Consider the following 12776-nt stretch of genomic DNA (forward strand, 5'->3'; position numbering starts at 1 on the left):
AGGTATATATAACCTATAAACACATATCTTATATATATTTATCTTACATTACATCCTATACATCATCAGTGGATGCAAACTGCTAACAAGAATGCATACACTGAGCGGCATAATCATGTTGCTAATGCATTGTACTGAATTCTGTGTTAAGGCTGTCCACAATAATAAACCACAACACCGGTGGGAAGCTCCAAAGAAGGTCAATGAAAGTGACGGCACTAAGTTCCTCTTATACTTTCATATCTAAACTGATAAACATGTCTTGGTAAACTAGCCAGGTATTGTAGTGGTAGACATGAGAACAGGAGGGTTGATACAATAAATATAACAGTACCCGATAGCTACTACATATTCAGCAAAGAAAAGGAAAAGGTACAGAAATATGTCCCACTCAGAGAGGAGATTGAAAAGTGCTAGCTTATAAGAACAACTGTACTGCAGAAGTGATGAAGCACTGGGTGCAATAAAACCTGCACATCAAATGTGGTTTACCAAAAATACCGGCAACAGTCAACACAGGTCAATAGCAGAAAAGTAAATGAATTATTGCTAGGCTAAGATCTTGAGGTGAGTGCTCAAATTTCCAGGTCTCTGGTAGGAAACTCAAGCAGGAGTAGCCATTACTACCCACTTGGGGTCAACCGGACTGAGAAAACAACATTTTTAAAGATACATACATGTATATAAGACATATATCTTGTCTATATAAATGTGTACATATATATCTTATATGTAGACATGTATTAGTTTCCTAACTAATGCAATTTTCTTATGAAAAGTAGTACCAGATTTTTTAGCATGTTTATAGATACACGAAATAATTGATAATTTTGGATTTTAGAATTGGAGGAAAATTTTCTAAATTTTCCATCCTATAGGTAGCAAAAAACCATAATTCAACAAAAAAAATGGCAAAAGCGATGTTCGGGAAACATTTTGTATTTTTATTCTGCTTTTTTGACATTTTTGGAAAAGTTGCCGAAGTACCAAGAGTTCAGGAAAAATGCGGCAAAAATATGATATATTTTGAATTTGATTTGTAAAAAATAAAACTTCAAAATTCAAAAAGTTTTTACAACGCAATTTTGAGTAATTAGCTTCTGTTATGTTTCTGCACAGAAGCAATGAAATAGAGTATTAAATTAGAGAAATGGTTTATTGCACACTCCAGAGACAACTGATTTGATAACAGAAAACCCAAGTATTTATATGTTTGGTCATAGGAAAGCTTTGTAAAAAGCTACAAGCATTATTAATAGCTATAATGAGACAGTACTATAATATATTAGCTTGTATAAAGCTTTAGCTAAAAAGCATAATGTTTGTTGGCAAAGTACCAATAATACTTGGCACTTGCATGACAGAGTATGTCCTGCCTGTAAACTCGTTAGCATGTCTTATCAATCAGCTAAACAAAATATAGATCTTTAATAAAAAAGAGACAGCCTATTTTTTCGTTCGAAGCCATGACTGGATGTTGGAAAAAAGCTCGCGTCGTACCGAATTCAAACTCACTGTAAAGGAAATTGCCGTGTCCCCTTTACTGCTCCCCAAGAATCAAAATGGCTGACTGCAGAGCACCAAGACAAGTGCATGTTTAAACAATATATATGAACTAGCTGTGCTACCGGCGTTGCCCGGGTAATAAAAAAGTCTGGACAGAAAATTGATTTGTATTTAACATATAACAACATTTCCCTTTTGAACTTTCAAACTACATATCATGAGAGAAGTGTTTTGTGTAGTTGAAATAAATTAAGAGAAAAATAAAAACAAATGTAAAGGTTTTAAAACTTAGTCAAACAACTGTAACTTTCTAGCTGTTAGCCAGGCACATTGCCAATGGAAAATTCTAGTAAGCTGCTTAATAAGATAGGCTTCTAATGGCGGTAAGCCATGACTTTGCGTCTGCATTGTTGTCCAGCTACGACTGTTCTAATAATTGCTATAGCTGGACAATCAAACCTAGAATACACATACCGACATAATTTGAGAAATATATATATATATATATAGATACATGTAATTCAGTGTGGCGCATACAAAGAATGACATTCAAGATACTGCCAGTGAGCGATCTCTGTTCTCTCGTCTTATCTGGTCTCTTTATATCATTTATTATGTACTATCACACTTGGCTGTACTATTACACTTGATTGTATTACTTCCCTGAACTGCACTATTACACTGAACAGTACTATCACACTTGACAGTACTGCTACACCGAACTATACTATCACACTGGACTGTACTATCACACTGGACTACTATTACACTGGACTGTACTATCACACTGGACTGTACTATTACACCGGACTGTACTATCACACTTGACTGTACTACTACACCGAACTGTACTACTACACCCAACTGTATTAATACACCGAACTGTACTATTACACTAAACTATAATTGTTGACTATAATAGCATTGTTTTGCTTGCCAAGTTTTTTCTTCTGTATTTGAGAATTGTAGTTTTTGCATTCACTTGTGAGATTGTGCTAAAAAATCAGCGCAACTTTATGTAGCACCTATTCTACCTTGAAAACCAGTACACAGTAGTACTATATGGTGTACCAACAGAGTGTACATGCACCTACATAATATCAGTAGTACTACATTGGTACCAGTACCAAACAGCTTCATACTTGAAGTACAATTTTATTAACCAATGTTACCAGATAGAGTCATTGTATTTCTGGGTCGGGTGGGCGATGGACAACCTCAGATCATATTTGAATGATGACTAACAGCAACACTTTGGCTTTAAACACCCATCTTTACTCCATAAAAAGGTAGATTTACCTAAAAATAGCTATAATCAATGTCTAACAATCATTCTAACCCCAACAATAAACATCAGAAATCCTGTCGATACAAATACCTAGGTCTAACCTGAAGAGTGAGCTAGTTATTATTTTGGTTGGCAGTTGTCTGGCATCTCTGTGGTTTGTCTGTTTTTATAATTACAGTAGATCATCCAGTACACTGAGCGTATCATGAGCGAAGGAAAAGTGGCTGATTATTGCTGCTAGAACGACAACAAGGATTTAACTTTTGACAAGTTTGGCTTATTTGTCAGACAAACACCTTTTCTGCCTTCATTTTGGTCCATGTAAGCAGGTGTATAACTCTGTCAAGTGTATTTGATTGTTTGACCGCTTACCTAACCGCACAGATGACATTATTATTGTCAGTGTCACCGCACAAGTCTTCAACAACAACATCCACTTGCTATTGAGCTTGCACTATGACAGTCAGTGAGTGTTTTCAAACGATTATTAGCCATCATTGCCCGTGGTTGTTGATGAACTCGCATACAACGAATTGAACATTTCCAGAGCAAGACTGATCAAGAATGTCAAGGGATAACACATTTCACCAGAGTTATCTTGAAGGTGCCGGCTTATGATTAATAGGTCGGTAGTTTAAGATGCGCATGGACCATCAGTGATGTTAGGAAGGACATTCAATCGCAATTATTCCTATGGCCATATCTCATGAGCAAATGGTCGCAATATATTTTATACTAGGCAACACTTAACAAGAGAAAAGAAAAAAAGATCAGAATTATTTTATAGTTCACAATTCTTAATCTGAATGCTTTGTTATTTTTTATACAATTTTTGCAGGAGTGTGAGTTGGTGAGTTTACTTCAGGATATAGCTCATCTTGCGAAAAACAGATAATCTCAGAGATAGATATGATTGGCAACATTAATGAATATTAGAAGCCAATATTCAGTAGAACTTTAAAGGTATGCAGCAGTTAGTCTGAGAGAGCTGCCAAGTAACTTGTAGTTGTATGCGGTCTGCAAGTAAAACGGTCTGCAGGTACCTATATGTTGCTCTTCTCGAGCTTGCATATTATGAACAAACATCTAGTGGCTCTAGTATAGCTCTCATATGCACGATAACATTTAACCGTTGATTTATCTAAAACATATAATAGCTAAATACAAAGTTTGCTTCATGGAGTGTAATTTCACGTCGGAGAATCAAGTTAGATTGTCATCAAAGGGAATTGTGGCCAATTGTACAAGACTGACGTGATAGTGTAATCATGGAAAGACAACTTTCAAATTAGTGCAAAGTTAATAATTATTACAATGGGTACTATGTAGTCAACAAGTATTATTATTATCATCAATTAGGAAAATCTGCTGGATGACATACGCAATAATTATTCCATATCAAATTTACCAGTCACCCAGAGCAATCCACAAAAAAAAGCAAATGGCGTTTTCTGAAGTTGTTTTCTCACTTTTTTATTGCGATTATTAATTACACCAGCATTTTTTGGCTTAGTCTCAGTTTGCCAAATGAGTAGTGCGGTATACGGTATTTATAACGAGCATTTCGCAGTCAGGACGGATTTTGCCAGACGACTTACTGACGAGTTAGTTTAGTTTAAAACAAAATGGCGTCGGTTGCGGCGGCATTGCTGGATGAGTTGATGGGACGTAATCGAAACGCTAATCCAGACGATAAGGCAGGCAACATAAAATGGGCAGATGATGAGGTTTGATTGAACAACTATATATGTGTATACATATATTTTATCATTTACATAACATAGATCGAATATATCTAAATAGTTGCCGATACACATTTTCAATGTGTAGTTCTCTAGAAGCCAGCATGACAACTGCGTCAAGATAAGCATGCACTGCGTAGAATTTCAAGAACATCATATTTCAATCAATGTTAGCTCAGTATCGATTTTAAGCATTATGTACCACCTTCAATGCGCTCTTCTCCACATCACTTTGGTCGTCATAGAAGTTCATTTTGTTCATCAATTATATTCGTAGGTTTGCAAGCGCTTCTTGTGTGGATATTGTCCAAGTGAACTTTTTACCAACACTAAAGCTGACTTGGGGCCGTGTAATTTAATACATGATGAATCACTTCGAAAAGAATATCAAGCAAGCGATAAATTTGAAAAAATGGGCTACGAAGAAGCATGGATCGAAGGTTTGGAAGAAATTGTCAATGACGTGGACAAGAAAATAAAGCGTGGTCATCAACGCCTTGCTATGACTCAGGAAGGGGATACTCCAGCAAATCCAGTTTCTGGACCTCGTAATGACCAGATAGTGACGTTGACAACCAAAATCAGTGAGTTTTTGTGAGACTGCTTAAATGATTTTGTGAACTAGCAACATATGCAATTGTGGCAACACGCTTCATCTCTGTCAATAGTTTTGCAAAAAGGGGAAAGGAGTTTGTTGTTTTAACTTGGTTTCCGTTCTAATATACCCAGGTTTAGGTGAATTTTTAGTAAACTTTGGAGAACATTAAACTTCGTTGGTTTACATTAACTGCCACACCAAAACGATGACAAAAATTGATGTAATGAAATATCGTAAAGTTTTCCATCTATAAGTTTGGTTAAGCAGTCTGAACTTGACTTTGGCCTACTTTTGCACTTTTCATATGCCTATATGAAAATGCAAAACAGAAATAGGCAAACATTTGGGCTTAAATGTCAGAGCATTGGTATAATTGTTCCAGCAGGCTGATCCAACAAAAATGCACTCGCTGTCTGAGAGGGTTTCGGAAAAATGTTGCTGTTTAATTCACCATTAATTTTGTTGCTAGTTCAAGTGTTTTATTTCAAGTACTGAAAGTACGTCGTTCTATTTACTTGCAAAAATTTACTGTGAAAAAGTGTATTTATTTTTTTAATGTGTCTTGTATCACAAGATAAGTTCAATTTTTCCAAGACTCAATTCAAATTAAATAATGATAGCTTTGTCAAATTAAACGGGTTGAGAAGAATTAGATTCAATTTATCTGTTTCGTTGAACTATATTTCTCACTTCATTCCACTTCTGTAATTGCAAGAGAAGGTCAATGGTATTGCTTAGACCAGCTAAAAAGTTATGTGAAAACAAATCATCACTATCATTACAGAACAATAGTGTAGTACGATATTACAAAATTTAGACAGCTATTATCAATTTATGTATTGTGGCGGGAGTGTACTAGGTAGAGTTGTTACATAGTAGGTAGGGACAGCACGAGCACTTGGAACAGTAGTAATAGTGGTTGTAGCACTAGCAATAGTTGTAATGGTACTAGTTGTAGCTTTAGTAGTAGTAGTACCGGCTGAAGTAGTGCCAGCTGTAATAGTAGCAAAAGTAGTAGTATCGGTAGTAGTAACAGCTGTAATAGTGCCGGTGTTAATGGTACCAGAAGAGCAGTAATGGTGACAGCTGCATTAGTACCCAACATAGTAGTAGCTACAATATTCGTAGGAATCATTATTTCCAGCCTGCTTCAATCAACATGGACTATTGGTATGTTTATAGGGACAACGAATTACTCATAGTTGTACTTCTGAATGAAGTTTTAATTTTCAAACCTTGATTCAACTCTTTTTTAGTGCTCGTTTGAATAACATAAATACACATACGTGCGGAATACTTATTATATGTAAATAAATGAATTACTTTTATTGAGGAATGGCGAGTGTTTTTAATGGAAATCATGATGTATCATTCTTAGCACTCACCAATAAAAGGTAGTCATTGCACAATATTACTATTCACTACAGGACATGATGTATTTATAATTTATTTGAGGCTATAATGCAGAACAAACCTGCTGTTGCAGATAAATAATCATATTAAGTTAGACTAGCTCATTCCTTTAATCATTTAGTGAGTGGTACAGAAAAGTGTATTGGTTCTGCTATTCCTGCAATTAGCCATTACCTCTACAAGATTTTCTTACCCCACCTTTCAATTCATTGGCAAAATATGCTGCATATGATAGTAGAATCATTCTTTGTACGCGTTGCGAAATCAGCTATCATGTTTTAGATGACTTGGTGGAGAACGCCGAGAAGCTTGGCAATGAAGGCAAAGTGGAGGAGGCTCAAGGTGTGATGAAGCTTTGCGAACAGCTTAGAAAAGAAAGGCATCATCAGGAAAACCTTTCCAATGACCGCCAGAATCATATAGCCCAGCAAGCCAAGCAGATGGAAGTGTGCCCCGTTTGTGGTGCCTTTCTAATTGTCGGAGATGCTGAATCTCGACAAAGAGAGCATTTGATGGGAAAGCAACACATGGGATATGCACAGGTACCTGTCATTGTGTTATCTTGCTCTATGATTAGTCTACGATTGTTTATCTGTACGATTTTTATTTGTGGTATTAATGGCCAAAAGGCTAGCAAACCTGACAATACCTGTAGTTTACCTTTTTTTAGATGAGAGCAACTGTTGAGGAATTCAAGGAAAGAAAGAGGCAAAAAATTGCAGCGCATAAAGCTGAGATGGAGAAGCGACGTGAAGATGAGCGCAAAAGGAGAGAGGAACGGGAAAAAGCCAGACGTCGCTCAAGGTCTCGGGATCGTAGAGGTAATAGAAGAAGCAGTAGAGAAAGGCGTAGGTCTTTGAGCAGAGATAGACGTCGGTCTAGAAGTAGAGATCGGATGAGGCGGAGAAGTCGATCAAGAGATCGTCGAAGATCAAGATCTCCTGCTCGACGCCGTTCACGGTCCAGAGATAAACGACGGTCAAGGGAACGACGCCGATCTAGAGATAGAAGATCTCCAGTAAGGAGTAGACGTAGCAGATCTCGAGATGGTGACAGACGCAGTTCAAAGAAGAGTTCTCGAGCAAGCAGTCGAGATAGGCGGGACCGAAGCAGAGACGGCAGACGAGAACGCAGCAGAGAGAAGAGTGTAGAAAGGGCTAGTCGTGAGAAACTAGGTACGGTTATGTGCTTTTCAACAAAGAATGTGCCTTAGAATAAGTTGTTTTAAAACTAATCATTGAGTTTTTCGAAAATTTTATTTTAAATTAAAAACCTGTCGATTCCCTGAAATGTGCTTTTTAACATTGCCAAATGTTTATGTTGCACGTTTTTTTATGGTTTCATCATGGTTGTGGTAAAATATGTATGCAAATTGGAACAGCTAGAGAATTCTATCGCCATCTTTAGCGAGTCTACTAGCGCAATTGCCGTGTATGTGTTAGTTCACGAAGAAAAATTGATAGTGGCTCTAAAGTCAAACCTTACCAAGTCAACTTATGATCACCTCAATGTTTGAACTTTTTAACATGGGATGTAAAGTTTAAGCAAATTTTCGTCTTGACAGGAAATATTTTTCAGCATATGCGGCATTGGTAGTTCCTTAAAGGTTGACTTGCAACAAAATCCACATTACAGTTATTTGGTATCAAAAGATTCACCATGTCTTACTCTGCTGTGTTGTAAGTGCAAAATATGCGGAATTGTGATTACAAGCTCTTAAAAGTTAATAAACGACCAGTCAATCGTAGCCATCACGAAAGATTGGAATCCCTTTCCAAAACGGCTCAAATGGGACGTAGTTGAACACAATGGCTTCTGTTTACACTTTCATGCAACCTCATTCGTTTTTGTGTTTGCGAAGTCTATGCTGCAAAGAAAAATATCGAAGATTATGTATATAATATGTTTAAGATAAAGTAAAACAAAAGTATAAACTATAATATGAGCAGTGGCTGTCTGTCTGTCCAGTGCCAGGGTTAAAGGTTAAGATAAAAGATAACTTTCAATGAGACTCCAACTCATGACATTCAACTCGGTAGACTGTCACTGTAGCAGCTGCACCAATCAACCACCTTTAAGACTGCCAAGATACTAGTGTATCTCTCTCTTGAAACAACCGGCTACAAGAGAAATGGAAAAATTAGGCAAAAGAATAGCCCAACTGATTTTCAGATCAAATCATACAAAGCCAGTGTGATGAGGTTTTTCTCAGCTCTGCGGAGTTTTAAGACTTTTACTATGTACTTTTCATTTTTTGTTACAGAGACAACTAAGTCTGAGCAGCGAGATGATGGTTCACAAGACACTAATGGTGATGCTATCATGGCTCAGAATGGAGAGGTGAATGATCATAGTCTATCTTCACCAAAGCGCACCACTACTAATATACAGGATGATGGTGACAACTAGCCTTTTCATCCAACCCATAACCGGTATTATCAACAAGTATCATTAGGTAGGTAGGCACGATGTGACTTAGAACAAATACACGCACCTTTGGAAGGTTAGTGGTAGTTGGAGTTTGTTATTTAAATATGGTGCTGAGTGGCGTCATGTAAGCTGCTGACCCGATTGCTGTCAACTTGTTGGAAAATCAATTCTCTTTACTGCGTTGAAACGCTGGCTCTTTGGACCACTCACTCCTCATAGTTGCATACTTATCTACAAAACTTGCAACTCTGCTTGAAAGTTAATATGTGCACTGTTATATTACTTAGCACAGCTAACACACTCATCGTGGCGCAACAAAGCCAGCCATCAGTAAAATGCGTTCATGTTACTCTTGCGCTCAATGATGTGCCTGAGCTCCAACATGATCTCCGTGAAGATGTCAATGAGTAATCGCTGGATATGAGTAATAACGCCACACTGGCTGAACTCACTACTTTTTAGCTTGAGATAAAAAGTTAGAGCCTCCAATAGCTCTCTATTAATCACTTTACACTGAAAGCAGTTTAAAGAAAACTATTGGCCCTAGATCAGCTTAACCCTTTGACCAGGTATAAACCCCCCAAAAACAACCGAAACTCGTGTAATTTATTTTCGAAAATTCCATAAAATCGATATTTTATGAACATGCATAGCTCAAATCCTCAATTTATTTATATGAACAAAAATTTGTGTACATAAACATTCATTTATATATCTACTACTAAAAAAAATACAACCATGTGCAATTGTCCCTGTATGAAATGCCTGGAAGCATTTTTCTCCGGTAGAGTCAAATGCTATAGCATAGCCGTGCGAGCCACCATAACGATCGTTTTTCCTGTATATTCCAAGTAAATTAAAAGTCCAAAAAGTTTACATCACTTATATCATTTGAATTATTTTTATTCTGATCAGACAAAAAATCACTAACGATCGCAGGATCAAATAATCTTTTATTTTACCGTTTTGAAAGTCGAGCCGATGTTGACTGGTTGTTCTAACTTTTATTCTTTTCTAAGGAGGCGCGATTTGTTTAGCTTTTAGCACAAAGCAACGTCTCTCAGATAATCGTTTCATATTGTAAATCATCGACTGATATCCTTTTGATGATATTTAAAACTTACTAGTGTTCATATCCTTGTTTAACGTTACTAGGCGACAGCTTTATAAACGTCTACCGAAAGCGACATAGATGTCATTTCCCCACGCAACCGGTAAACGACATTTTGGTCGTTTCCCCATCCAAAGGGTTAAGCAATCATTTTTTACATACAATTATTTACAGACAATTCTAAGTGTCAAGCATGCCATCATGCAAACAGAACACAGCAGTGGCTGTATGGGCTAGGAAGTGATAAACATTACTAGTTGATTGGAAACTATTGTCTAGTTAGTTTGCTAGTTAGTTCTAAGCTATCATCATGGTGTGTCGTCATGTCATGAATATTATTTAAAACATGTCTATCAATAATGCAAAATGTATTTTTACTTTCGCTAGGTCGATCATATCTACACTTGATGAGTATATTTATAGATATCACACTACAAGGTATTACAATATAATAATTATTTTGTCAGCTCAGTTCTGAAAATAGACTCCTAATGGACAGGTTTTATTGCGGTGCTCGAGTCGGCTTGTTCCTACCTCATTTTTAGTTGCTAATATGGCTGTACCATTAATATTTCTCTGAATAGGAGAAACGAGTAGAGATTTCATACCTGCTCTGTGTGGGGTGTGATGTGGTGATTTTGTGCTCTTTTACCACCAAACAGGCAGCTGTGGTAGACATTGCTACCAATTTCATCCTTTTGTCAAATTTATTTTTTTCTATTCTGAGAGATAATAGTTTCCAAAGGACTCAGGTATAAATTGGATTTTGCTGTGTTATCACGGTTTTAATTAATTTCACCGCATTCATATCATGTCTACAAATGATATGTGGAGCAATTGGGCAAGAGATTGTTGTAACATGATATACCATGTACCATTGATTATGTATGAAGAGAATTGGTGGAAACCAAGACCGCTACCATAATGTACACCTGGATGGCACCAGAATCTATTGCTTCCACCTTTCGCTTTTATTGCAATCAATCCAACTTCATTCAGCCATTGGGCTAGCAGGTATTTGTCATCTCTACTGACAATGTTTGTTGCCAGACCATTAATGTCGCGGCAGTGTGTATTTTGATATTTGTGTATCGATGCCAGCATGCAGTTTATCATCATATGCGTATTCTGTGCACCGTATCGTTACTAGCGTTCATTCAAGTGTTAGCTTCAGCTTCACCGCAAGAAATCAAACGATAAAATGGAAAAGATTCTTCATTTTCAGATCGCTGCAAAAGGCATGTCGTGAAGACGATTATCGTATTTGTTTACAGCTGGCTGAATGCAGAGTCAGAGATGTGACATAACAAGATGCATCATAGAAAGGTATGATTTTTTCTTTACTGTTACGTCAAGAACCTCTGTGAAAGATGAAAGCATGACAGATCGAAGAGCAGACAGAAAACTTAAGGTATGCATTGCAGGCTGTTAGTTTTCTGCGGCCCAATAAGCTGAAGAAAAAGGGAACCCTACTAAGCCAGGTACCTCTTTTGTTCATATTGACTTTGCCCTCACTAATCTTATCCAATATCTCACTATTGTACAAATTTTTACTGTTCCTTTTCATTCTATCAACTACTAGTTTTACTAGTATTCATGTATATAGCCTTTTTCGTGTTTCATGCGTGTAGTTCCATGGAGGAAATATATATGAAATGAGGATTTTGCAATGCTTGATGAAATACAGGAGTTATTGGATTAGTGCAGCGATGCATCATGCGCACCAAACACAAATGTACCAAACTTGCCCCAAAATCGCCTAAGGTGAAGCAATTATCAGGTATGAAACATGCAGTATCATATTCAGTATTTGTAGGTAACATCTTTTACACGATTCACACTGACAGCCAAAAATAACCTATGTAGGTCAAAATTTTAATATTAGAATTTTTGAAATTTAGCAAGCTTACGGCTAAAATGTTGACTGGTAATATGTCGGCCTCATCCAACAGGTGCCATTGATGCATTCTTTGTACTGTAGTGTAAATCTCTTTTCAAAGTTGAAGAAATGGAAGAAATCTCCATCCTCTTCGTGAATTACTACTTCATTTCTTTGTATCAAAGTAATCAAGATATGCCAATGGGTTTGTTCGTAAGTGGTAAACCAGCAGCGACTTTTCATTGGTTGCTAGTTCAAGTAGATGCAAAGGCACCTGGATTTTTATAATATAATCTTGAATTTCTACTTGTATGAAGCGGTTAATATTGGTTTTATTGCGTCAATGAACGCATTTTTGATACGATGTAGATATAACGTAGAATTCAGCAAATATTCCTGTCTACACAGTAATTCCCGATATGCAACACTCTTGTTTTTGAACCATCGCAGTTTTAAAAGTGATAGTATAAAAATACCAATAGCACTTGTGCCAAGTACTATGTAATACAGTTACCTAAGCCTGATAATTTTATGTTATGATTTTATGTTATGTTTAAAAGAATGCTTTGTGCATGATCCTGTATTTTCTGATATTTCTAGTAATACCTGCTATTCGTAGTTATCCTTTTATATATTTCCTGTTTGTGGAAAAAAGGTTTGTGGTGAAGCTTTAGTATAATGTGTAATGAACGATCTGCTGCCTATAAATAGGCTTCCATGGTTAAAAAATTTTCACAACGTTGCTACTTGTTTGCTGTGCAAAGCTAATGCTGGAAACCATACATGTAACAAAACATTAAATACAAATT

General features: G+C 36.6%; 1 protein-coding gene across 3 annotated transcripts; it reads left to right on the forward strand.

The window, feature by feature from the left end:
- The first annotated feature begins 4401 nt into the window (after positions 1-4401).
- Positions 4402-11750, forward strand: LOC137389489 (luc7-like protein 3). 3 transcript variants are annotated; one of them, XR_010978067.1, is made up of 7 exons: positions 4420-4521; positions 4814-5120; positions 6830-7089; positions 7218-7722; positions 8811-9002; positions 11363-11414; positions 11513-11750. XR_010978067.1 is itself a non-coding variant. In XM_068075503.1 (6 exons), exons 1-5 carry the CDS (start codon positions 4420-4422, stop codon positions 8954-8956), a joined length of 1320 nt encoding a protein of 439 aa, XP_067931604.1. In that variant the 5' UTR covers positions 4402-4419; the 3' UTR covers positions 8957-9002; positions 11363-11750. The 3 variants fall into 3 exon arrangements, 2 of the variants coding, with proteins under 2 accessions (XP_067931604.1, XP_067931603.1); XM_068075503.1 differs by having other exon boundaries at positions 4402-4521; positions 11363-11750; XM_068075502.1 differs by having other exon boundaries at positions 8811-8979; positions 11363-11750.
- The last annotated feature ends 1026 nt before the right edge of the window (positions 11751-12776 follow it).

Source organism: Watersipora subatra, chromosome 3, assembly GCF_963576615.1.
Source record: "Watersipora subatra chromosome 3, tzWatSuba1.1, whole genome shotgun sequence".
Lineage (NCBI taxonomy): Eukaryota > Metazoa > Bryozoa > Gymnolaemata > Cheilostomatida > Watersiporidae > Watersipora > Watersipora subatra.